This window comes from Colobus angolensis, unplaced genomic scaffold (assembly GCF_000951035.1).
Source record: "Colobus angolensis palliatus isolate OR3802 unplaced genomic scaffold, Cang.pa_1.0 Scaffold320, whole genome shotgun sequence".
Taxonomy (NCBI): Eukaryota; Metazoa; Chordata; class Mammalia; order Primates; family Cercopithecidae; genus Colobus; species Colobus angolensis.
The window spans coordinates 3,429,704-3,453,478 of NW_012116489.1; the positions used below are offsets into that span (position 1 = coordinate 3,429,704).

At 36.2% G+C, this 23,775-nt stretch overlaps 1 protein-coding gene across 5 annotated transcripts in view; it reads left to right on the forward strand.

Moving 5' to 3' along the window:
- The window catches only part of CRB1 (crumbs family member 1, photoreceptor morphogenesis associated), a 243,070-nt gene that overhangs the window by 209,420 nt on the left and 9,875 nt on the right, over positions 1-23,775 (forward strand). For 2 of the 5 annotated variants that reach the window (XM_011951615.1, XM_011951613.1), the window contains 4 exons: positions 12,121-13,077; positions 18,553-19,100; positions 20,071-20,205; positions 20,544-20,709. In XM_011951615.1, coding sequence (XP_011807005.1) covers positions 12,121-13,077; positions 18,553-19,100; positions 20,071-20,205; positions 20,544-20,709 — 1,806 coding nt within the window. The remainder of the gene's footprint in view (positions 1-12,120; positions 13,078-18,552; positions 19,101-20,070; positions 20,206-20,543; positions 20,710-23,775) is intronic. The other 3 variants (XM_011951616.1, XM_011951614.1, XM_011951617.1) reach the window with 2 other exon arrangements.

Here is a 23,775-nt window from a genome sequence, read left to right on the forward strand (position 1 = left end):
CATTTTCATGGCTGTACAGAATTAAAATATTAATAAATTTGTAAAAAATGACAAACAGCACTACTGAAGAATGTAAAGCCAGTTCCTACCATGGCAGAAAGAAAGCCAACATTTCTTTGAATAGCAACATCGAACTCAATACAAGACAGGTTTTTATAATTCACTGTAACTTGAGTGTTTAATCATTCACTTTTGACAAGACAAGGGAAAAAAGGACTAAGCAAGAGCAGAGCCCTTTCTGATGATTTACTGATCAAAGCCAATTAGGATAGTTCTGGTTGAACTGGGTTGAGTTTCTCTGAAATTACTTTTCAAAGTAAAGTCAACAAGAGCGAGCATGTGCAATGCTGTACTTTCTCCTTGTTAGTCCGTAAAGTAACTAAAAATCACTTACCTATATCCACTGAGCTTCAAAGTATGACTTTTGAAGTGCAAAATCAAGTGAAATGTGAAACTGAAATGCAAGGCTTTTTGCAGCTATTTTGTCTTTCGTTTGAAGATCTCAGAATACTTTCCACACAATAGACTGAATCAAATCTTCCTCTGGGCTCAGCATTTTTTTTTCTGAGCTACCATATGGTTCTGAACAAATATCAGGTCTGGAGAGTGTGTATATGTGTCTCTTGCATCAGAACTTTAGAATAGTGTAATCATAAAGTAGAGCAAAGAATGGATACTGAAGAAACAATTCCATGCTTTATGCTATACACGCACACAATCTTAATATACAAAATAAGTTACCAATATAGTAACATCACTTTTTCTGATATCATTAAGGTTGAGAGTGGCCCACATAAAAGAGCTTTTGGCATAACACATTTTTATAATTCTTTTGGGAAAAAAATGTTTTATTTTAATCATTTCACATTTAAATATTTCAGAAATATGTTACACATTTTCTTGCATTTCTGGCTAAAAAAGTTGCATACAATTTTGTGTCTTATTGATGACGTTATTATTTATTGTCCTATGTTCTATAGATTTTGACTTTGTTCCTATTTTCAATATCTTCAAGGTACTATACTTTTTAATATTATTTTATGCCAGCTCATCATATTATTTTCCCTGGAGGCAGCATGTTGTAGAGAACAAATGTCTTATCTCAGGAGTCAGGCAGACTGAGTGAGTACCAACCACAAGTTGGCTCGGTTTCATCATCTATGAAATGAAGGCAGCAATACATCCTTCATCATTTATTAGAATGATTAAATGGCCACATAAAGAAAGCATTTACCCCAGTGACTGGCACAGATCTGAGACTCAGTAAGTGTTAGTTCTATCTACTCACATTTATTGTCTAGTTCTCGGCGGTCATTTCCTGCTGCTGAAAAAGTACACAAAGTTCTCCCTTATCCTTTTCTTTTGCTGATTCTATTCCACAGCAAGCTGAAATATTTTATAATCAAGCTTTCTTTAATTGTATCTAAAATAATAATGAATAATGGACTAAGGCCTGAGGAAATAGTTAATAAACTTTGCAATCTCTAGTTTTAAACATAGAAACTTTTAGAACATATCTTCGTTCTTGATTATGTTCTGCATAGTTGAGGTCACATAGGGGGATTGACTTCCAGAAAAGTAAAATTTAATGGTAATCAACACGGAGAAAAATTGTGGATATTATTAAATCTAACTATGTGTTTAAGCAAATAAAAATGGAGTTGGGGAATTATGGCAAGACAAAACATTTGATAAGCACCTATGACCTGGAACCATATGCTATGAACAATTGCCTCATTTAATCCTTATTAGTAGCCTTCTAAAAAAGTTACTGCTCTTTCCTTTTTACAGATTTTTTAAACTGTGACAAAATTATGAAATTATGAAAATGTCGACTCTTATATTCAGCACATTTTCCACTTAAAAATTATCTACTTAGAAATTATGCGTGCAACATATTCTTTACTTAGAAATTATGATAGAATCTTAGGACGGGGAGAATCATTAGAGGCCATTGAACTACATAACATATCTTTTCTTAAATTTCTATTATAATATCCATGCTGAATGATGATTCTCTCTACATCTGCACAGCTTCAATGTCAGGAAACATACTGTCTCCCAAGAGAGCTGGTTCTATGCTTGATGAGCATCAACTACTAGAAGATTCTGCACAGTAAGCATATATAAACTATCCAAAGGCTTCTTACCATTGGTAGTAGTTTTCACAGTTAGCAACAAATAAAACATAAAATTCCATGTGATGGACCTTAGCTACATGAAGACCCTTCTGATATGCCCTGGTATCTGCTTTTCTCCTGGTTAAACATCCAATTTTCTCCAAGAATTTCTCTAATGACATGATTTCAAGTAAAATCACTATCATATTAGCTTTCTTTATTGGAGTGTTCATATTTTATCTCTGCCTCCTAAAACAAAAAATATTTTTAGTTCAAATTGGGAGTTGGAAAGGGATTTTCATTTCCTTTGCCCCAGATACAATCAATTGTCATGACAGCCCCAATGTCACATAAAATTTGGAAAGTCAGATCACCATGGATCCATATTTCAAAGATAAGTTGAGGTAATAAAGAATAAAGTAAACCATAGGCTGCTGTAGATCATAAAAGTGTTAATAATAATTATCAGTAAATTATTGTCAATTGAAACTCATAGGTCTTCACCCAATAAGTTGTATCTCTTCAATTCAGTTTTGTGGTTTCTTCACCTCAAGTGAAAAGAGTTAACTCTTTACTTCAGATTAAGAAAACTGTCTTCTTTAGTTGACATGAGATCTCTGGCTTGCCTGCTTTATACCTATTCCATTCTGTCCCAGCCAATCCATTCTATTGTTTCCCCATCCCCCATTCATTTTTCTCCCTTCCTTTTGTAAATCACTGTGATATATTAGCTATATAGACTTATTTACATGTATTCATGTAAATTATTAAAGTTTGTGTATAAGTATATATTACGTTAAAGTTCTCATTTTCTTTCTTCCTTTTTTTAACTTTTAGTTTAAGTTCAAAGGTAGAAGTACAGGTTTTTTACATAGGCAAACTTCTGTCATGGGGGGCTGTTGTACAGATTATTTCATCATCCAGATATTAAGCCTTATACCCATTAGTTATTTTTCCTGATCTTCTCCCTCCTCCAAGCCCTCTAACAGTACATCTCTTTGTTATATTGGAGAAGAAAGCCTTTTTCAGCCTCCCCCTAGCAGAGCACTCCTCAAGTCCTATTGACCAGGATTGGGTCACATGCCCATGACCCAGCTGTAAAGGAGTGTGTGAAAGAATATATTTGACATGTGTATTCTATATGGTGGGACACCTGTCTCTCTGTAAGGAATGGGGGTAGGACATGCTGGGCAACAACTACTGGAGGTAACCATAATTTCTGCCTAAGGGAGGTCATTATTTTTAACAGGTTCATGCTGCCTATAAATTAAAGAAGTATGCTTTATATATTTTTATTCAAGTAATATTTATCCAAGTTCACTTATACTGTCCACAAAAAAAAGTTGATGAAACTCCTTTGAATGTCTAGTATGCTCCAAGCATTTATAGTTATTTCATTTGGTCCACACAAAAATAATTATTTCATAGGCTTTATTCTTTCTACTTTATATGAAATTTCAGCTTAAATAAATTAGCTAATTTACCCAAGTTCTCATAGCCTAGTTTCAAAGCTCCGATTAGTATAAAAGTCAGTGTCATAGTCTGACTCCTAGTCCATGTTTATTCTACTTCATTATTCTGATTCCCTGAGGACTATTAGAAATGCCTCTCCAAGTAGATCCATTGATCAGAACCCTGAATATGTTGCCTCTCTTTCTCATCCCACCCTTACCCTCTAGCCCCCAATAGATATATTTCTTCCTTCAGTCCTCAAGGCTATTGTCTGCTCAGCCTTCCCCACTACTGTAAGCTTGAGTAAACTGTATGCTTCAAGAATCAGGATTATATCTATTCTTCTTCACCATCATATCTCCTGCACTCACATACTGGCAGTCAAACTAAGGCCTTGATAAGTAAGTTTTAAACATGAATTAATAATAAATGAATGAAGACATGCACTATTGCAATGTCTGTTGCATCACACATTTTCCTGCCTTGTTACTGGTTTCCATCACAACTTATCTGACCTCAGTGATATGGCATTTTTTTTTTTTTAACGTGTCATATACTGCCCATGATAAGGCACTAATGACTATTTTGTGATACAGTTACCGCCCCTCTCAGGTAACATTTTCACCTTTACTGAGGCTTCTAAGAGACAAGGTCTCAACCTAAAGGAATTGCTCTTATGGTGAGAATTTTAGGGAGTACGGTACTTCTAGGGGCCTTCATGACCTCTCAGCTTATACTGCCTATGTGAAACCTCTATAGGTCTTCAGGTTCCCCTTTAAGAAAATGTTAAAAAGAAACAAAAAAGAATTACTTTTTTTGTTTGTACTCTCAGTATAGCTCAAACACCTCACATACTCAAATTATTCTCCTATACAAAATTAAATGCCATTGGATTTTAAAGGAGTGGAGCATAACTGGTCTTTCACAGAGGCTGAAATTTGTCTGAGAGCACCACACAAGTAACTCTTGCCACAGTCTCAATTAATAAAAGCCTTTGCTCTTTTTTCTTAATTTTTCTTTCTTTTCTATCACTTGCATAGATATTCAGTAGGTTTGAAGTTGCCATTAATTTCTTAACCACTATTCAAAAGCAAAACAAACAAAAGAAAACAAAAACAGCATTTTCATTGCTGTAAATCAAAATAAAATTAGGGCCTAATTTTCCACAATAGAAGTTGTCCAAAATGCTTATCTGTGGTTAGAGTCCCCAAAACTCATTTCTTCATAATAATAATGTCAGCGTTCAGTGTTGTGATCATAACACTCACTAGTGTGACTTAAAAAGGCGAGTCACCATATGCTAAGCAGGGATGGGATCTAAGAATAACAAGACTGCTGGGTAAGCAGCACAAATGAGTCTTACACTAAGTCCCACTGATCCAGCTTGGAGGGAAATGAATCAAAACCAAGTCCCCAAACTCTCTACCTGAGGAAGAGGTGACATTGAAAAACAAGCTCACACTTCTGGATATGGTCCAAAATGATCAGAAACTCACTCTGTCAACCTAGTCGGTGTTTGGATGGATATCTCTTTTTTAACAGAAGGATGTTTGGAGCCAGAACACATGGTTTTCACATTTTAATGGCAATGCTGATAGGTAACTAACTCTTTTCTTACATATGCTAATTTGCTCCATGCTTAGTGTTTTTAAGATGTTTAGCAATTAATGTTTAATGCTATAACAGATATTACTATCAAATGAAAATTCAAACTTTTGAGAAAGGAAAAGTGGATATATTTATGCATTGAGTTTTTGGTTTTAGATAATTTCTACTTTGATTTCTATTTATTAAAATTTTTCTTTGATTTCTATTTATTAAAAATTTTTAAACCCTAAGTCAGTTAAAACAGATCAAGATGAAACTTCCTCATTTGTGTATGTATTTTATATATGTCTAGTATATATATGTCATTTATATATGTCTAGTATATACATGTCCAGTGTAAATTATATAACTTCATATTAGATATTTCATTAACCATGGCTTCAGCAAAGGGAGAATTATGACAAAAATCATCTTCATATCCAATGTTATTAATTCTAAATATAAAGTTTACATTCTTTTTATCCATTAATATGATTTATTCTCAAGAAAATATGAGATATGCCAAGTGGTAGACATTTTTGCTATCATGATTATTTTTGAAATAAAGTATTATCATGGAATCAGATACTGAACTAAAAGAATTTTAGGAAAATAAAATGAGGTGACAGTTTTTAATTAATTAAATGAATTGACTTTATATAAGCAAATAACAATAAGCTTCAAGTAATCCATCCCATACTATAAATAATTGGACATAAATAACCAATTTGTATTCAACTAAAATACCCAATTAAGAAGACTGAATGGCCCCAGTGGTCCCATAAATATCCCATAATCCTTTTATCTTGATTGACAGCAGATCTTGTTCTTTGCCCAGCTACTCCAATAACCAATACAAGACATTTTGATCTTTTTCCCACTTTTAGTTTTCTGGGTTCATCAAATAAATATGTCGGACTTTATTTTACATTGGACATGTCAATAGAATTGATTTTAAGTAAAGTAAAAGCATAAACTGCTGTTTATCATTCTACTTTTCAGACCTAATTCTGCTTGTTGTTCTTCTGACTATTGATCTTAATACAGGGTTTCTCTACTTTTTTTGTTCTTTTTAAAATTATTGTAAAATTTAAAACTTGCTTTTCTGTTTATATTTAAAAGAAACACATAATCTAATTATTGACATTTTATGAAAGATCAAATGCATAAATTTTAGCAATCATAAGAAAAAATACAGTAGGCAATGGTATAGAAAGCACGACCATCTGCCCTTATTTGCCCACAAAGGATAAATGAAAATGTACTGTAAATTGTAAAGAAATAAACATCCTATTTCAAGCCCTAATAAGCTAATGGGTAAATAGTTTTAATAGCTGCCTAGTTGGTCTTCCTGTCTTCAGTTTCTTCCTACTTCACTCTGTGTTACATATTCCTGTGAAGGTGATCTTTATGAGAAACCATGTTGGTTTTCTGTCCAACAATTATGTATGACTCCCCACTGCCAGAAAATATAAAAATACAGTTAAAAACCTCATAAGTTCCCAGACCTTCTCCACTCTGACTACATTTAACCTTTGTGTGTTTATTCTCCTACGTAAATCCTACGTGCCAAACAGATTGCCAAACCCATTGTCACCTCTAAATGTTAAGCTTTCCCATCAATGAGTGTTTTGTTTATTCACTTATTTACACATACGAGGACCTCTTTTTTTTCTTCTTTTTTTGAGAGAGTCTCGGTCTGCAGCCCAGGGCTCAATGAAAGCTCTGCCTCCCGGGTTCACGCCATTCTCCTGCCTCAGCCTGCCAAGTAGCTGGGACTACAGGCGCCTGCCACCACGCCAGGCTAATTTTTTGTATTTTTAGTAGAGACGGGGTTTCACCGTGTTAGCTAGGATGGCCTCCATCTCCTGACCTTGTGATCCGCCCACCTCAGCCTCCCGAAGTGCTGGGATTACAGGTGTGAGCCACCGCGCCTGGCCACAAGGCCCTCTTTATCAACTCGATCTATATTTGAAAACCTATGTTAAATTCTATCTCTGTAAGACCTTCCCAGCCAGGTCTGAAGAGATACTTTTCTCTGTAGGCTCTGCAGCAGCTACTGCCGATACAATTCACTTAGAATCTATTGTATACTGTCTAGTGAAATCTCTTTAGTATTGTCTTGACTTGTGCTATCATTTAATTTTTCACAAATTTGTCTTACTTTTCCTTTATTAAATTCATTGAGGACAGGGACTAGTTCTAACTTCATGTTATCCACAGTATTTTATACATGATAGATATATAATCAATATTTATTGATTTGACTTAATATGAAGATTTCATATCTAAAGATGTTTCATTATAGATAACTATCATTCAAAGTCTTTTCCCTGAAACTTTCCTAGATATGCTCTAATGTTGCCTGAGTTTGATTCTCTTATATTATCAATATCTGCTGGGAACCTACTATGTACAATACATTTCCATAAATATATATTTTGTCCTTTCATTATATTGTAAGTACATTCAGGCTTACATCATAGAGTACATCAGAGAGTACATCATAGAGTAGCTATTCTATAAATTGAGAAAATGGTCAATTGAAATTTCAACTAAGGGATCAAGATATGGTTGCTGTCAGGTACCAAAGTGAATTATGAAATAAATGAAAACACAGGATGTTAAAGTAAATACAGATAACAGACTTCAGGTTTTTGAAAGGTTTATACTTTTTTTATTTTTTATTTTATTTATTTATTTATTTTGAGACAGAGTCTTGCTGTGTTGCCCAGGCTGGAGTACAGTGGCACAATCTCGGCTCACTGCAACCTCCACCTCCCAGATTCAAGCAATTCTCCTGCCTCAGCCTCCTGAGTAGCTGGGATTACAGGCCCACGCCACCGTACCTGGCTAAGTTTTGTATTTTTAGTAGAGATGAGGTTTTACCATATTGGTCAGGTTGGTCTCAAACTCCTGACATCATGATCCACCCGCCTCGGCCTCCAAAGTTCTGGGATTACAGGCGTGAGCCACTTCGCCTGGCCAAAAGGTGTATACTGATGTCAGGGGTATGTGAAAATTCTTCAGAGGCAATTTGAAGGAGTGGATCTACAAGGAGATTTCATTGGAGAGGCTTGCTGCTGTATTGTGAGTTGAATCTTACCCCTCAAATTGAGGGCTAGATGCTACTTTCTAAACCAGAGTGACCATAGCTTCCAGGAGTGTTCCAGTGTCATCTGAAGTTGGTGGAAGGGAAGGAACAGGCAACTTAGACTAGATTCTTCACCTGCCTAAGGAATCTAAAGATGAAAAAGTGTGATGACTCTTAACCCAAGGCATCAGGAAAGAGAGAGAAAGAATTGTTGCTGTGCTGTGTTGGAAAGTAAATGCACTCCCCTCCTACTGCAGGTTAAGTGGACGTGAATCCTGTGGTTCAGATGGGGAACCCGTGGTAGGAGCATTAGTAGGTAGTTTGTGTAAAAAGAGTTCTTCTCAATAGGTCTCTGTTGGAAGGTGAAAGAATCCTACTAAAAGAGTTGATAAAGAAGGAAGCAGGAGTAAACATCAGTAAACCAATAGCAAAGGGATTGGGGGAGGAGCAAATATGAGCTGTCAGTAAAAGGAGAGGCAATGTCTGCCTGCCTTCACAGTACTCTAGAGTGAGTCTCAGCTGGAGGAATACAGTGGGCTCCAAGGAACTCATAAGTGCCCCTTATAACAAATACCAACTTTAAACACCTCCCAGTCTCAGAAACCATGGAACCATATTGTATTAGTCAGGTGAATAATTTCTGTACCCCTTCCCCCATTTTTTGCCACCAACTTCAGTCTTCTAGGGGACAGAACACATAAATCTGAGGGTGGAGATAATGGAAGAATAGAAAGAGGGAAGAAGGCTTCCGAATACTCCTTCAAGACAGCCTGAAGTTAGCCTAGCAGGCAAAGACGATTTTATTCTAAATTGCATTGAGACTTTTGATCATTATATGTGACTGGCCATTGTAATTGCTGCGGGTGTTTTTTTTTTAAGAGATCGTGACACTACTATCAAATAGTAAGCCGAAAAGTCCTGGGGTCTGCTGAAGACTTTTATCTAGAGGCAATGAAACCCTTCCCCAGTTAAATATGTTTCAAGATAGGGTGGGAGAAAAAATCATGTTTTGCTTTTGTTATGCCGTATAAGTTATTCAATAGTTTTACCCTCAAATATTTGTTATTACTTTTTTTGTTCTTAAAATCCTTTGAAAATCAAGTTTAAGTAAAATATCTTCTAGTACAAAAGTTTCAACTTTTTATATTCAGTTATATTAAACTTATATTGGAACACCCCTTTAGAATATACTGTAGTTTACCTGTAATTCCTATGTCAGTTTTCTGTGCTTCCCAGGATGACTATATAACAAATAGATTAGTTCCATTCAGTTCTATTCTTTCTATTCATCAAACATTTAATAATTCATACCCTTAGCATTGTACAGGTGCTGTGGGTGGCTCTAAGTAAGATTATAACAGGTCCACTGTTTTCACAGAGCTTGAAATATTTTTGAATTGACAAAGCTTGTATGAAAGTAATCCTAGTACAGTAAAATATAAGTACAATAGAGTCCGATCAAGTGCCTAGATATGTAGATCATAAATGGCAGTAGATCATCAAAGATTAACATTGCATACATTTATCTAAAAGTTTACACAAAGAAAGCACTTTGGTTTTGGATCAGATTGAATGCATTATAAAAATATTTAATCACTTTAGGAAGGTCATAATCAATTCATTCATTCCAAAATTAATTACTAAATAGCTAATACAAGCCAGGTACTATGCTATGTTTTAGACATACATTGGTGAATAAAACAGACATTTTCCTTCCTTCAAGGAAAGCACAATTTGATGAGATTCTAGACTAAGATGCTGTCCAAGTAAATCTCTCATGTAAAATTATGCAATTTACAGGGCATTACACATGCCCACACTTTCTAAATAGTCTATCTCAATGACTACGGTACTATTTGAATTTTGTCATTAGAGGATAATTCTTTCTTACTACTTTTTAGTAACGGCCAACACTTATTGAGAACTTGTTATATACCAAACAATGTTATGAATATTTACGTGTCTTAACTTGTTTAATCTTTAAAAGAGCCTTATGATGTAAATGCTATTATTAATCCCATTCATAGATGAGGAAACTGAAATGCAGAAAGTGTGTGTAACCTGCTCATGATCAAGCAGTATAGCTGGGGTTCTGATCCAACATTATCAATACAGGAATCTTTGGATTAAATTGTTAAAAACACGCATTTGGGCATAGAGTTAAATGGGAAAATAAGACATGCATATTAATAACAAACAATAAATGAGAATACACTAAATTATTGATTAAAAAACAGTGTGTACATTGGATTTTTTTTTTTTTTTTTTGAGACAAGAGTCTTGCTTTGTCACCTAGGCTGGAGAGCAGTGGCATGATCTTGGCTCACTGCAATCTTCACCTCCTGAGTTCAAGAGATTGTCCTGCCTCAGCCTTCAGAGTAGCTGGGATTACAGGCATGCGCCACCACGCTTGGCAAATTTTTGTATTTTTAGTAAAGATAGGATTTCACCGTGTTGGCCAGGCTGATCTGAAACTCCTGGCCTCAAGCAGGCCACCCGACTAGGCCTCCTGGGATTACAGGTGTGAGCTACCAAGCATGGCCAGGTTGGATTTTTAAAATTTACCTAATTTAGGCCAGGTGTGGTGGCTCGAGCCTATAATCCCAGCACTTTGGGAGGCCGAGGCGAGTGGATCACGAGGTCAGGAGATCGAGACCATCCTGGCTAACATGGTGAAACCTCGTCTCTACAAAAAATACAAAAAAAAAAAAAAAATTAGCCAGGCGTGGTGGCAGGCACCTGTAGTCCCAGCTATTCAGGAGGCTGAGGCAGGAGAATGGCGTGAACCTGGGAGGCAGAGCTTGCAGTGAGCCAAGATTGTGCTACTGCACTCCAGCCTGGGCGACAGAGTGAGACTCCATCTCAAAAACAAAACTAGTTAATTTAGGGTCTGATGGTAAAAGTGCTTTGGAATTTAGACTTCGCTCTTTCTACACCTCAATTTATTCTGTGAAAGAGAACTAAAAATATCTGCTTTGAAAACCTCAGAAAATTGTAGTGAGCACAAATATAATAATTTGAATGAAGATGTTGGGGAAACCATAAAGTCATATGCATATGTCAATTTTTGTTGGTACTCTTTGTTCATCTGAATCTCCCTCGAAAAGCAACAGCCATCCCCTTTAAAAGGTGTTATACTTCTTCATGTTACTTTTTTTTAAATGAATTCTAATAATTTCCTAATTAGATATCTTTTTTGACTTGGAATCAGAAAATAAAAATAGAAAGTGAAGTTAAAATAATAAACAGGAAAGGAGCTTGTTATGGTGTAGACATCATGATTTACACTAGCATTGTAGGGAAAGAGGAAATGGGGACTTCCATTCACCTTAGAAGCCCTTCATGGTGAGAGTTGTTTGGACTATTTATATTTCTGGCAAACTTTTAGGAATTATGGGGAAATATAAACAAGATATAAGGCAAAATCACTGTTTCCAAGTAGAATAGAGTGAAATCTACAGCCAAGGACAGAATATACAATGTCTGAGAAAAAAGTCCCGAAATAAATAAATTGTATCTTACATCAGTGCCAAGAGCGATCTTTTTTCTCTTTTTTGTTTGTATGATATTTGGTGCTGCATGTATATCTGACAATGATAGTTGGAATCAATCACAGTGTTTGGCAAATTATCTATTCCTAGAGGAAGAATACAAAACCTTCCATGACTGCATCTTTTTTCTTCACGACACATGTGGAATATAGACTTGATTTTACTTTCCCTTAATAACTGTTTACATTTTACTCCATTACAGTTCTAAATCTGAGCTATCCATGCACTTCTGCAAGATTATACATGCAAATTATGTGAAACCTCTATTTTTGATATGAATATGTCTAATTTTAACCCTTTTTTTATTATTTAACAGGAATCCACTGTGAAGAAGACATCAATGAATGTTCTTCAAACCCTTGCCAAAATGGTGGTACTTGTGAGAACTTGCCTGGGAATTATACTTGCCATTGCCCATTTGATAACCTTTCTAGAACTTTTTATGGAGGAAGGGACTGTTCTGATATTCTCCTGGGCTGTACCCATCAGCAATGCCTAAATAATGGAATATGCATCCCTCACTTCCAAGATGGCCAGCATGGATTCAGCTGCCTGTGTCCATCTGGCTACACCGGGTCCCTGTGTGAAACTGCAACCACGCTTTCATTTGAGGGCGATGGTTTCCTGTGGGTCAAAACTGGCTCAGTGACAACCAAGGGCTCAGTTTGTAATATAGCCCTCAGGTTTCAGACTGTTCAGCCAATGGCTCTTCTACTTTTCCGAGGCAACAGGGATGTGTTTGTGAAGCTGGAGCTGCTAAGTGGCTACATTCACTTATCAATTCAGGTCAACAATCAGCCAAAGGTGCTTCTGTACATTTCCCACAACACCAGTGACGGAGAGTGGCATTTCGTGGAGGTAATATTTGCAGAGGCTGTGACCCTTACCTTGATGGATGACTCCTGTAAGGAGAAATGCATCTCGAAAGCTCCTTCTCCACTTGAAAGTGATCAATCAATATGTGCTTTTCAGAACTCCTTTTTGGGTGGTTTACCAGTGGGGACAACCAGCGATGGTGTTGATCTACTTAACTTCTATAATATACCATCCACACCTTCATTTGTAGGCTGTCTCCAAGACATTAAAATTGATTGGAATCACATTACCCTGGAGAACATCTCGTCTGGCTCATCATTAAATGTCAAGGCAGGCTGTGTGAGAAAGGATTGGTGTGAAAGCCAACCTTGTCAAAGCAGAGGACGCTGCATCAACTTGTGGCTGAGTTACCAGTGTGACTGCCACAGGCCCTATAAAGGCCCCAACTGTCTGAGAGGTGAGAGAAAGCTGACTGCTATGGCTGGGAGTGCCGTGCCTCAGAGCAGAGCAGAAACAGCACAAACAGCCACACTGCTTCTGCCTGCTATGAAACATAATGACCCCACAGGACTTTTGCTGCTGGTTGCCCACTGATGAGAAAGAAAAGAAGAGGGCAGTGATTTGCATTAATTAATTTTGAGTGGATTCATAGGACATAAGTTTCACTCATACAGAGAAGTAAAAAAAAATAAGCAGATAGCTCCTTTCCAAAGAGGTTTTCATCTTTGTGTTTGCAAAATGCTCTTGCAATTTTACCATTGGTTGCATATCAGAAATGTATGTAAATCTTATTTGAAAGATAAATAATTCTTTTGAAAAAAGGGCTCTTAGATATAAAATTTGTCAGTGCCACATACTAGCATGATATCTTGTGCATAGCAAATTCTCGGTAAATATACATTTCCTTGCTCTCCTTGCTGTGCAATTCACACATGCTCCAAAATCATAATTAAGCATGGCGTTTTTATAAAACACCAATTTTATTCAAAGGTATCTTTTCCAAGGCTGCCCTGGAGAAGACAGATAATATACTAGGTGTCTTAAGAAAAAAAAAGAAAAGAAAATGTGGAAAGTAACAATAGTAGAACTTGGTAGATGCCATAAACTAATTGATCTAATTTCTCTAGTAAACCACAGTTTGAAAAGTATTTCAAAATCCTTAACTTCCAACATTGTTCTAGAGATTGCTGTTGATAGTGATCAATACATACCTGTTTCTTTTTATTATTATTATCATACATTGAAAAAGTCTGAGATGTAATTGTAACAGACTGCTTTGAAGTTCAGCTGTAATTTACCCCAAGATTTTAGAGTAACTTGAAGTAGGACAACATCTGGTAAGTAGTCTTCTCTGCTTCATATGAAGTAAAATTAAAACCAGTCTTAGCCTATACTCTATTCCATGTTCAAATGTCTAAGAATTATTAGAAACTACTCAAGGGTTTCCCCCTGACCACAATATTCATTACAAATCATGGACCTGTTTGACAATGTAGTATGGCATCTACTAGCTATACGTAATATTTTAAGTAGAATGGCAAGTTGTTTTGTGATTTTTTTAAGGAGAAAAAGGGAAATTATGCTGAGGCAATGTTCACTTTTTGAAGAAAAATTTAATTGACCTAAGGCAATATTTTTACTACATATACAAAATAACAAACAGATGCTGACTCATTTTGACTGGCTTCCAGATGCAGTGACCCATAAGGTTAATACTGACCATGGTGATGTTAACTGTCCTAGTAAATAGATTCAAGAGATGCCAGTCCAGTGGGTTCTGGTTTTCTTTATTTTATCCAACTTGGAAAACCATGAACTTTTCAAACCAAGTTCCTGAATTGGTTACTCTTCCCCCGCTTCTCCCAGTTTCCTTATACTCCAACATTATTTGAAACTGTTTAACCCTCATGAAAATGTTTGACTTCAAAAGATCACTTTACAGAGAGAGAGAGAGTTCTGTAAAATCTTTTCTTTCTGAAAATTCTTGGTATAAATTTAAGGAAAATTATATTTTTCATATCACCTCTTCATTAGAAAATTAAAATATTCTGTATTTTCTGTTATCTAGAAGGAATGTTTCCTGGAGAGTTTACTCCCACTACAAACAATGCTTTTAAGCAGTAATGAGAACATGGAGTCTTTCTGCTACTGTACATGTGTATTCAAGAGGAAGGAGACATACTAAAAAGCACAAAGGCAAACTTCAGCCCATTCATGACTTGCACTCATATTTGCCTCAATGTTTTCCAACCATGGTATACGCTGTAATGAACAAGGAGACTGGATAGAGGATTTGGTGGCTGACTAAACACAAAAGACATAGTGATTTCCAATATCTCAAGGTTGATCTTTTTAAAATAATCTAATGTATCCACAGAAAGAGTGCTGAAAAGGATTTAACTAAGCTTAGTTTACGGAAGTGTTCATAAGGTTCTCTCAGCATATCTTGTGTTGACTGTTTGTAAGAACATGGAGCTTTCAAGATATTACTACTCAGAATAAATGACATCACCTACCTCTTGCTCTCTGGCGAATATTTGACTTACAAAAGCAATTTACATGTCTCTTCTCTTCAGCCATATACCTAGATTTTGAGAATTTTATTCTCTTAGAATTATAGTTTCCTAGATATAGAAGAGGCTTCATTCTATGATGGAATTTTTAACACAATTGTACCTGCCAAATGTAGTGGCTCAAATCTCTGCTTAAACACCTTCAGGAATAGAGAGATCACTCACTCCACCTTGCCAAAAATTGCCCAAAAGTTATTTCCTTATATTGAAATAAAATATGATTTGCCTGTAGCTTTCCTTCATTGACCATGTTGCAGTTCTGGAAGACATGCAAATGAAAATCTCAACTTGCCTACTACTTGAGAATACTTAATATCTGAAGAAAAGTATCTTGGGCCATCTAAGCCATCACTTCTATTCGGGCTAAACTTCCTGTTTCTTCTAATGTTTGCCATATGACATAGTTTTCCACACTTCATCAGCTGCTTGCAGGTTTTGGAATATATTTGCTTCTTTGTATTCCTTCTAAGATGTGATGTCTGTATGTCCTTGATGATACAGTGACACAGGGCCACAACCTCCCTTATTCTAGAAAATGTGCTTATGTTTTAATACAACATTGACTTTTTGGCAGCCACACTTCATGATTGCATTACTTTTTACCATTGTCACTCACAATGCCACGTAGTCCTGTTTCTCCTACTCTAAACTTATAAAGCACAGTTAGATCGAAGTGGCTCTTATTTATCCTTGTTAAATTTCATCTTGTTGTATTCCATCAATCATTAAAGCTTGTCAAAATTGTTTTTCATCTGTATATGTTGTCCCTCTTCATAACATGTCAACCACTTGTATGAGAATCACCCTTCCGAATCTACAGCCAGGTCATACGTGTCTTCAGGTGTTTCTAAAATCATGTAGCAAATCGCACATGCTGACTAGTTGCTTGTGATTTCTGAGGAATAGGATTGCTGAAGAGTCAGGCTTCTGAGAAAAAAAAATAGTCTGCATTTTGGCTTTTAATCCGGATCCACAAAGTGATGCTGAAGGCATCCTGGGATGACCAGCAGGCACCCCGCTACCCCTGAGGTTGAGTGATTCTGGGCATATCTTCAAACCTCAGGGGCTTCAAGGGCCAAATTTTCTTATTAAGCATTTTATCTCATATGAAAGTGCTGCAGTGTATTCAGAGATGTTAACCTCTTCAAAGGGGTTATTTTATCTAACAGTACACTTTTGAAAGCTACCGGTAGTTGCCTGGAGCAGGTGGTCTCCAAATGCAGATTCAAAATGCAATGTTCCTGTAGGAAATCAAGTCAGAGTTCTGAAAATATAGCCTTTTATGCAGAAGATCTTCAAACACAGGTGATTGTCTAAGCAAGTTTTACTATAGTTCAGCTAAACTAAAATGTGTCTTACCTTTGCCCAAACTTCAACTGAGCCATATGATGACATTTAGACATGCTGAAATATGCTCTTTTTGTCTGGTTAGTATTGGGATATAAAATCTTGAGGACAGCAATATCTTGAATACAGTACTCTTGTCATGTTATCAATGCTTTCTAGATTGCAAAATCAATAGTCAATTTTCAGTCCCCATCTTACTTAATTTGTCAATACCAGTTAACACAATTAAACACTCCCTCCTCCTGAAAACCTATTTTCTCACTAGGCTTATGGGCCACCACTCTGCCTTGGTTCTCCTCTTATCTTACTGGCTACTCCTGCATCATTTCCTTTACCTCCACTTTTCTAATGCCCAAGGGCTTACTTCTTGGACCTCTTGTTTTCTCTCTATGTACCCACTCTCTTGGTGATCTCATTCAGTCTTGTGGCTCTAAATATCTAATATGGTTTGGATGTTTGACCCCTCCAAATCTCATGTTGAAAAGTCATTCCCAATTGGGGCCAATGGGAGGTGATATATACTAACAAATCCCACATTATCAGAACATCCTGCCTGAACCTCTGTATCAACTGCCCATTAGTCACTTCTGCTTGGAAATCCAAAACGGCATCTCAAATTTAATATGGACTCCCACCTCACCCAAAAAATCTGTTCCTCCAATTTTCTTCCCTATCTCTGCAAATGGAAACTCCATGCTTCCAGTTGCTTAGGCCAAAAACCTTAGAGATGGCTCCAGAAAATTCTGTTGTGTCTACCTTCAAAATATTTTGAAAATCTGACCACTTTTCACCACTTTCACATTACCACTGATCCAAGCCATCATCATTTCTCTCTTGAGTTACTACAATAATGTAGTATAACATTGGGCTTTTGCTCAAATACCACTTTCTCAGAGAGTTCCTCCCTGATTGTTCTATTTAAAATTACAGTTCCATCCCTCCAAATCTCCCTATTCCCTTTCTCTACCTGACATTTTGTACTAAAGGATTTCTCACCATCTGATATATTATACAGTTTGCTTCCTTATCTGTATCTGGTGTCTTTCCTCCAACTAGAATGTAAGCTTTGTGAGGATGGGAAGTTTTCTTCCTACCATATCACCCATATTTTACAAGGTCAGTTTTTATTTTTATATATCTCAAGAGTTTTCTTGAGGCGATGCACATCAATACCATTGCCACATATGAGCATCAGTAACTCCTCTGACCGCAGGAAATGCTGGGTGGGTTTCATACTCAGCTTTGCCCCTACTTCTCTGTTTCCTGTGCCTCTCCTACTCCCAACCAGGACCACAGAAGAAAGGGTCCTTCTTTTTCTTTGCTCAACTGCCCTGCCTCTTATGTGAGATGTCATCCCAAGAGAAGATTTAATCATCTAATTCTTGATTTCTGTTGTCCCAATTTATGTTATTTACAGATTAAAAACCTGAAGTTTAGAAAGGTTATGTAACTAGCCTAAATCACATGTTAATAGCAGACCTGGGACAAATACAGTCCAGGCTCTAATAAATTTCTTTACAAAGAATAGTTAGGTTTAATGACATGTTTGCTTCAGCATGCCTCTAAGTAGCAAAGATTATGACTGCCTGCACAGTCCGCTTGCAGAGGTTGCATGAATTCCTCTTGTCTGAAAATTTCTTCCACCAAGTTGGAGTACAGTAGTGTCTGATATACTACCATTAAGGCCCATATTTTAGGACAACGAAGGGAAGATTCTTTAGTTTATCAGTGCAGAGATCTTTTTGGTTTGTTTTGTGATCAATGGGCCTCAAGTGTAAAACTACAAACCAAACTATAGTTATTTTAGGGATAAAGTATACTCAGAAGTCCAGAAAGAGGCCAAATAATTATTCTATTGAGTAAACCTGTCCTGAACTTTAAAAGTTGTGTATGAGTGTGTATGTGTGTTTGCATGTGTGTTTGTGAAATGTATAATTCTCATCTTCCATCCCTTCTGTCTTTTGAGCCTTAAGATGTTTCTTTTTCTTTTTTTCTCCTCCTCTATTTTGAAGAGTTTGTGGCAGGCAGATTTGGCCAGGATGACTCCACTGGATATGTTGTCTTTACTCTTGATGAGAGCTATGGAGACACCATCAGCCTCTCCATGTTTGTCCGAACACTTCAACCATCGGGCTTACTTCTAGCTTTGGAAAACAGCACTTATCAATATATCCGTGTCTGGCTAGAGCACGGCAGACTAGCAATGCTGACTCCAAACTCTCCCAAATTAGTAGTAAAATTTGTTCTTAATGATGGAAATGTCCACTTGATATCTTTGAAAATCAAGCCAAATAAAATTGAACTGTATCAATCTTCACAAAACCTAGGATTTATTTCTGCTTCTACATGGAAAATCCAAAAGGGAGATGTGATCTACATTGGTGGCCTACCTGACAAGCAGGAGACTGAACTTAATGGTGGATTCTTCAAAGGCTGTATCCAAGATGTAAGACTAAACAACCAAAATCTGGAATTCTTTCCAAATTCAACAAACGATGCATCTCTCAATCCAGTTCTTGTCAATGTAACCCAAGGCTGTCCTGGAGACAACAGCTGCAAGGTAATGATTACTCATACAAACTAGGTATATAATATATGTTAAGCTTTTATTTTATTAAAAAGATAACTTATTAAAACCATTCTTTCTATATAAAGATGATGTTACTGACCCAGCATTATAGAATGATATTTCATCTATATTTTTCCAACAAGACTGTGAAATTTACATTGAGGCATAAAAATGTGGCCTTGATCTTATTGGCATCATGATCCATTTAATTAACCAAAATAACTTCAGCTATAGGCTTCTCTCACCCTCACAAAATCAAATTACTTAAGTATAATAATATTTCAATTCCTAAACTCCTAATGGCTCCCCAGAGGTTTAACTGAATTAGCTCTTTTTGGATGATATTGTTAACTCTATTTTAAATGCCCAGCTACTATTGTTTTGAACTTTTATTAAGTCAGCAACAACAAGAGAAATCTGAGAGGTAATTTCCTTCTGGTAGTTGAAATCCTCTGAAATATAATTTCTCAAAGCCCATGCTTTACTTTAAATATTCTATGTACTCTTCTAAGAGCTTCTTAAATACAAGAACTTGTCAGCTCTGCATGACCTTTCAAAGGGAAAAAAGGAAATGCATTTCTATGTGTTGAACATTTGTTGAGCTCCAACTATGGCCCTACACTAAGCTTGGTTCTAAATATACACAAATGAATTCTTGTAACATTGTTATGGAACATTTTCAATGAACTAGGCAGTATTTTACATGGCTTAATCCATTTAGTTCTATTGAAGGACTACAGTGGAAAGCAGGCATTGTTGTTGTCCCAATTTATGTTATTTACAGATAAAGTAACTGAAGTTTAGAAAGATTATATAATTAGCCTAAATCATATGTTAATGGTAGACCCGGGACAAACACAGTCCATGCTCTAATAAATTTCTTTTTAAATACTTTCATTTTGAATACTTTTTGTGAGCAAGCTTGTGAAAACTCAAATAATAAACTATGTCTGTGATTCAGAGGCAGATCAGTGTGGGAAGGGCAATCACTGAGTTGGGATCCAGAGGACCTAGGTACCAAGTTTCATTGTTTCGCTTCTGTATAGGATCTTGGGCAACTGGAAACACCTTCTTTTTATCATCTGTAAAACCAGGAGTAAGAATCCCTTCCTCAAATGATAATTAGTGCATGTGAAAAGTGTCTGGTAATTTGTAAATTACAGAGGACGCTGCTATACTTGAAAAATCCTCCTTGTGCTATAGATCAATTTTACATGTTTTTTCTCTCTGCCACCACTCTGCTCTTTCAGAAAGCAGTTGGTAATGGCAGTAGTCATTTTCATTCTATTTAGTTAACAATGGATATTAAAAGTTTAAAATGTAGAGATGCAGGGAAATTAGCATTTTAAAAATAACAGATACATGGTCTCACCTTCAACATTTTTCTGTTTAGTTGCCAGTGCTTTTTACACCCTTGATTTCTTTTCTGCTCAGTCCAACCCCTGTCGCAATGGAGGTGTTTGCCATTCCCTGTGGGATGACTTCTCCTGTTCCTGTCCTGCCCACACGAGTGGGAAAGCCTGTGAGGAGGTTCAGTGGTGTGGATTCAGCCCGTGTCCTCACAAAGCCCAGTGCCAGCCGGTGCTTCAAGGATTTGAATGTAGGTAGAGTTTAAACCTATCATCTCGCCAGTTAAATTGGGACATTTGAGTTGTTCCAAGAGCAAACACAGAAAAAGAGTATAGACAAAGCCAGCTTATTAAATTAATCTATGGTTGTTTCCCCTATGTGAGTAGGCTAATAAACCTGACTGGCCTCTTGCCTCATCCTGCCTTTGGTGGGTGTCTGGATAGGAAATGGAGGTCACAGCAACACTAAACCTAGATGCTTAATCATTTAAAGCTGATTTCCTAAAGAAGAATTAACAAGGTAATATTTGACTTTCCTTCCCTCATTACTGGGAACACAGAATAAATATGTACGTGTTACACATTGTCATTTATTAACTATGAGGCCTCAGGCAATTCATGTGATCTCCATCATCTAAAGCTTCCTCACCTGTAAAACAGAGAGAACAATTTCTACTTTTTTGGTTTCTTTGTGATGATTCTGTGACCTTATGTGTAAATAAACGTGTTAGGCACTCAATGTTTGCTATGAGACTTTCCCTCATTGTGAAAGGTTTTCCTGTCCATCTTCTGCATTAAAAAACACACGTTTCCAAATGGTAGCAATTTGAATACTATACAGTATTCACAATTTTGACATATCCACCCACTAACTATACTGTTATTTATATTCCGTCTTCTCACCTACTTCAAATAATGCACAGTCCAGTCTGTAGCCAACCCTCTATGTTTGCACTGAATTCTAATTTCTTCCCCTTATTCAAAGATTGTGCTCCTAAAATTTTCTCTCACACACCAGTATCAATTTTTCCATCACTACAAAAAATTTCCTTTGACACTCCCTCACTCCTATTCCTACCAGCTACCAACCCATTTCTCTGCCTTAAAGAATAGGGAGAAAAAAAACCCTCTAACGTGTTGTCCGCAATATGCTTCCAACCTTATCACTCCATTCTCCCTTTTACACCATACAGTCAGGGCCACACACCACCACCTCCCTCCTGAACTCTGTTAACCCAGAGATTCACAGGTCACCTTTGTCACTTCATTCAGGTTTCTATATAAACATCCTCCAACTTGGCTTTGTTTTTATTAATATCTCTTATTGTTCCTTGATATTTTGTTACATGTGCGTTGATATATTTGTCTATGATCTCTTTCATCATGAGAATATAAGTTTCACAAGGCAAGAAAATTTTCTATGTGGTTTCTTGCTAGTAAATATTTGTTAAATAAATTGATATTATTTTCTTCAAATTTACTTAATATTTTCTCTTAACTACTGTGGACATTAAGTACATTATATACTTACTATAAAAAAAAATACATGCAGGATGCTGGATGCACACCTATAATCCCAGCACTTTAGGAGGCAGAAGTGGGAGGATTGCTTGAGCCCTAGAATTTGAGTCTGCAGTAAGCCAGGATCACACCACTGCACTCCAGCCTGGGCAATAAAACAAGACCCTGTCTCAAAAAATAATAATAATAAAAATAAAAATACTGCACTAATATAATGAAATGGAACTAGAGGATAGTTTGGCTTAAGGTCAGTAGCAAAGACATACTATCTAGACTGGGCCCCCAAGTAACTGAGAAAAAGAGAAAAATATATTTACTTTTATGTTTCTATACTTCAAAATCATATTATTTAAAAGACCTGTATGAAATACATTACACTGTATGTACACTTGGGGAAGTTTTCTAGAAAAATATGTATACTTTTATGTTTCATATTTAAGAAATATGTACTACACATGTATAGAAAACATGATGACTTGGCATAAAGAATGTAAATTGGTTTTTAATGAGGCACAAAATTTTAAATGATACTTTTTCATTATTCTACTTCTTCAATTATTCTAAAATAATTTCTTAATTATTAGTTTTACCGTTGATCTTTTGATAGAAATACTAAAGTTGTTAGTCTCAGCTGTGTTCTACCTGGTGTCCGAATCGTTTTGAATATTTTCACAGGAAAAAGGAATAGGATTTCTAAAAACAGTAGCAGCCCGAAAACAATAGCCCTGATGCACACTGCTCTGCAATCTACACATCAAGCAGTTTAGGAGCTGGACAAACGTGTCAGAAAGAAGTGAAGTGAACCTTTACTGCTACAACATTGCAGATAGCAAAACAGTAGTAAGTCCGGCTCTGACACACCCAAAAAGTCCCAGTAGCATTTTAAAAGTATAGCTTAACTTAATGAAGAGAGAAAACATAAATAAATAGGAGGTGTACAATAGGAATTATAAATCAATTTTCTAATTGACAGCTATTAACCCAGAATTCACTTTTACTACTCTGTGTAATTTTAATTTTATGTGATCTTATGACCCTATTATATTTTCTTTCCAAGGAAAATATATTGAAAAGATTAAGTCTAATGGAACAAGATACTCTTGAGAGTACAGCTGATACATTACCCTGAGTTTGCCTTTAGGACTTTAATCATCTCTATCTCCGTGTCGTACCAAGATTTAAACATTTACAACTCACCTTAATTACAGGTGTGTTTATTATGGCAAAGTTCCCCAAAGAAAAGGCGAAGTACAAAAGTGGTTATGTATATCGTGGTTTTTACCCAGATCAGAAGATATGATTTCAATGTGCTCAGCAGAGTTAATAAATATATTTATATAGCATTATAGACCATAGTCTTCATTTCAGAGTTGGAGAATTAATGAGATTTTTTCATTTTAACATTTACTTAAAAACATGTAATGAAACACTTGTTGCTCTTTTTTTCCCTAAATTCCCAACTCCAAACCTGGTTGAAAACACACACACACACACACACACACACACACACACACACAAAGTAAAAAACAATAAGATCCAGGGAATTGACTTACTTAAGTCAAATAATACACTTGAATGATACACTGAAATTTTCTCCTGCTGTGATTTCTAATCATTATCTCACTTTTCAGGATACAGGATGGAGTTATTTTCATAGAGTATTCATTTAATTATGTTTACTGAGCACCTACTATACATCAGGGACACACAGGCATAGGCATAGGGACTTAGTGATAACCTAGACAGAGAAGATCCTTGGTTTCATAAAGCTTATGTCCTAGTGCAGAAAAACAGTC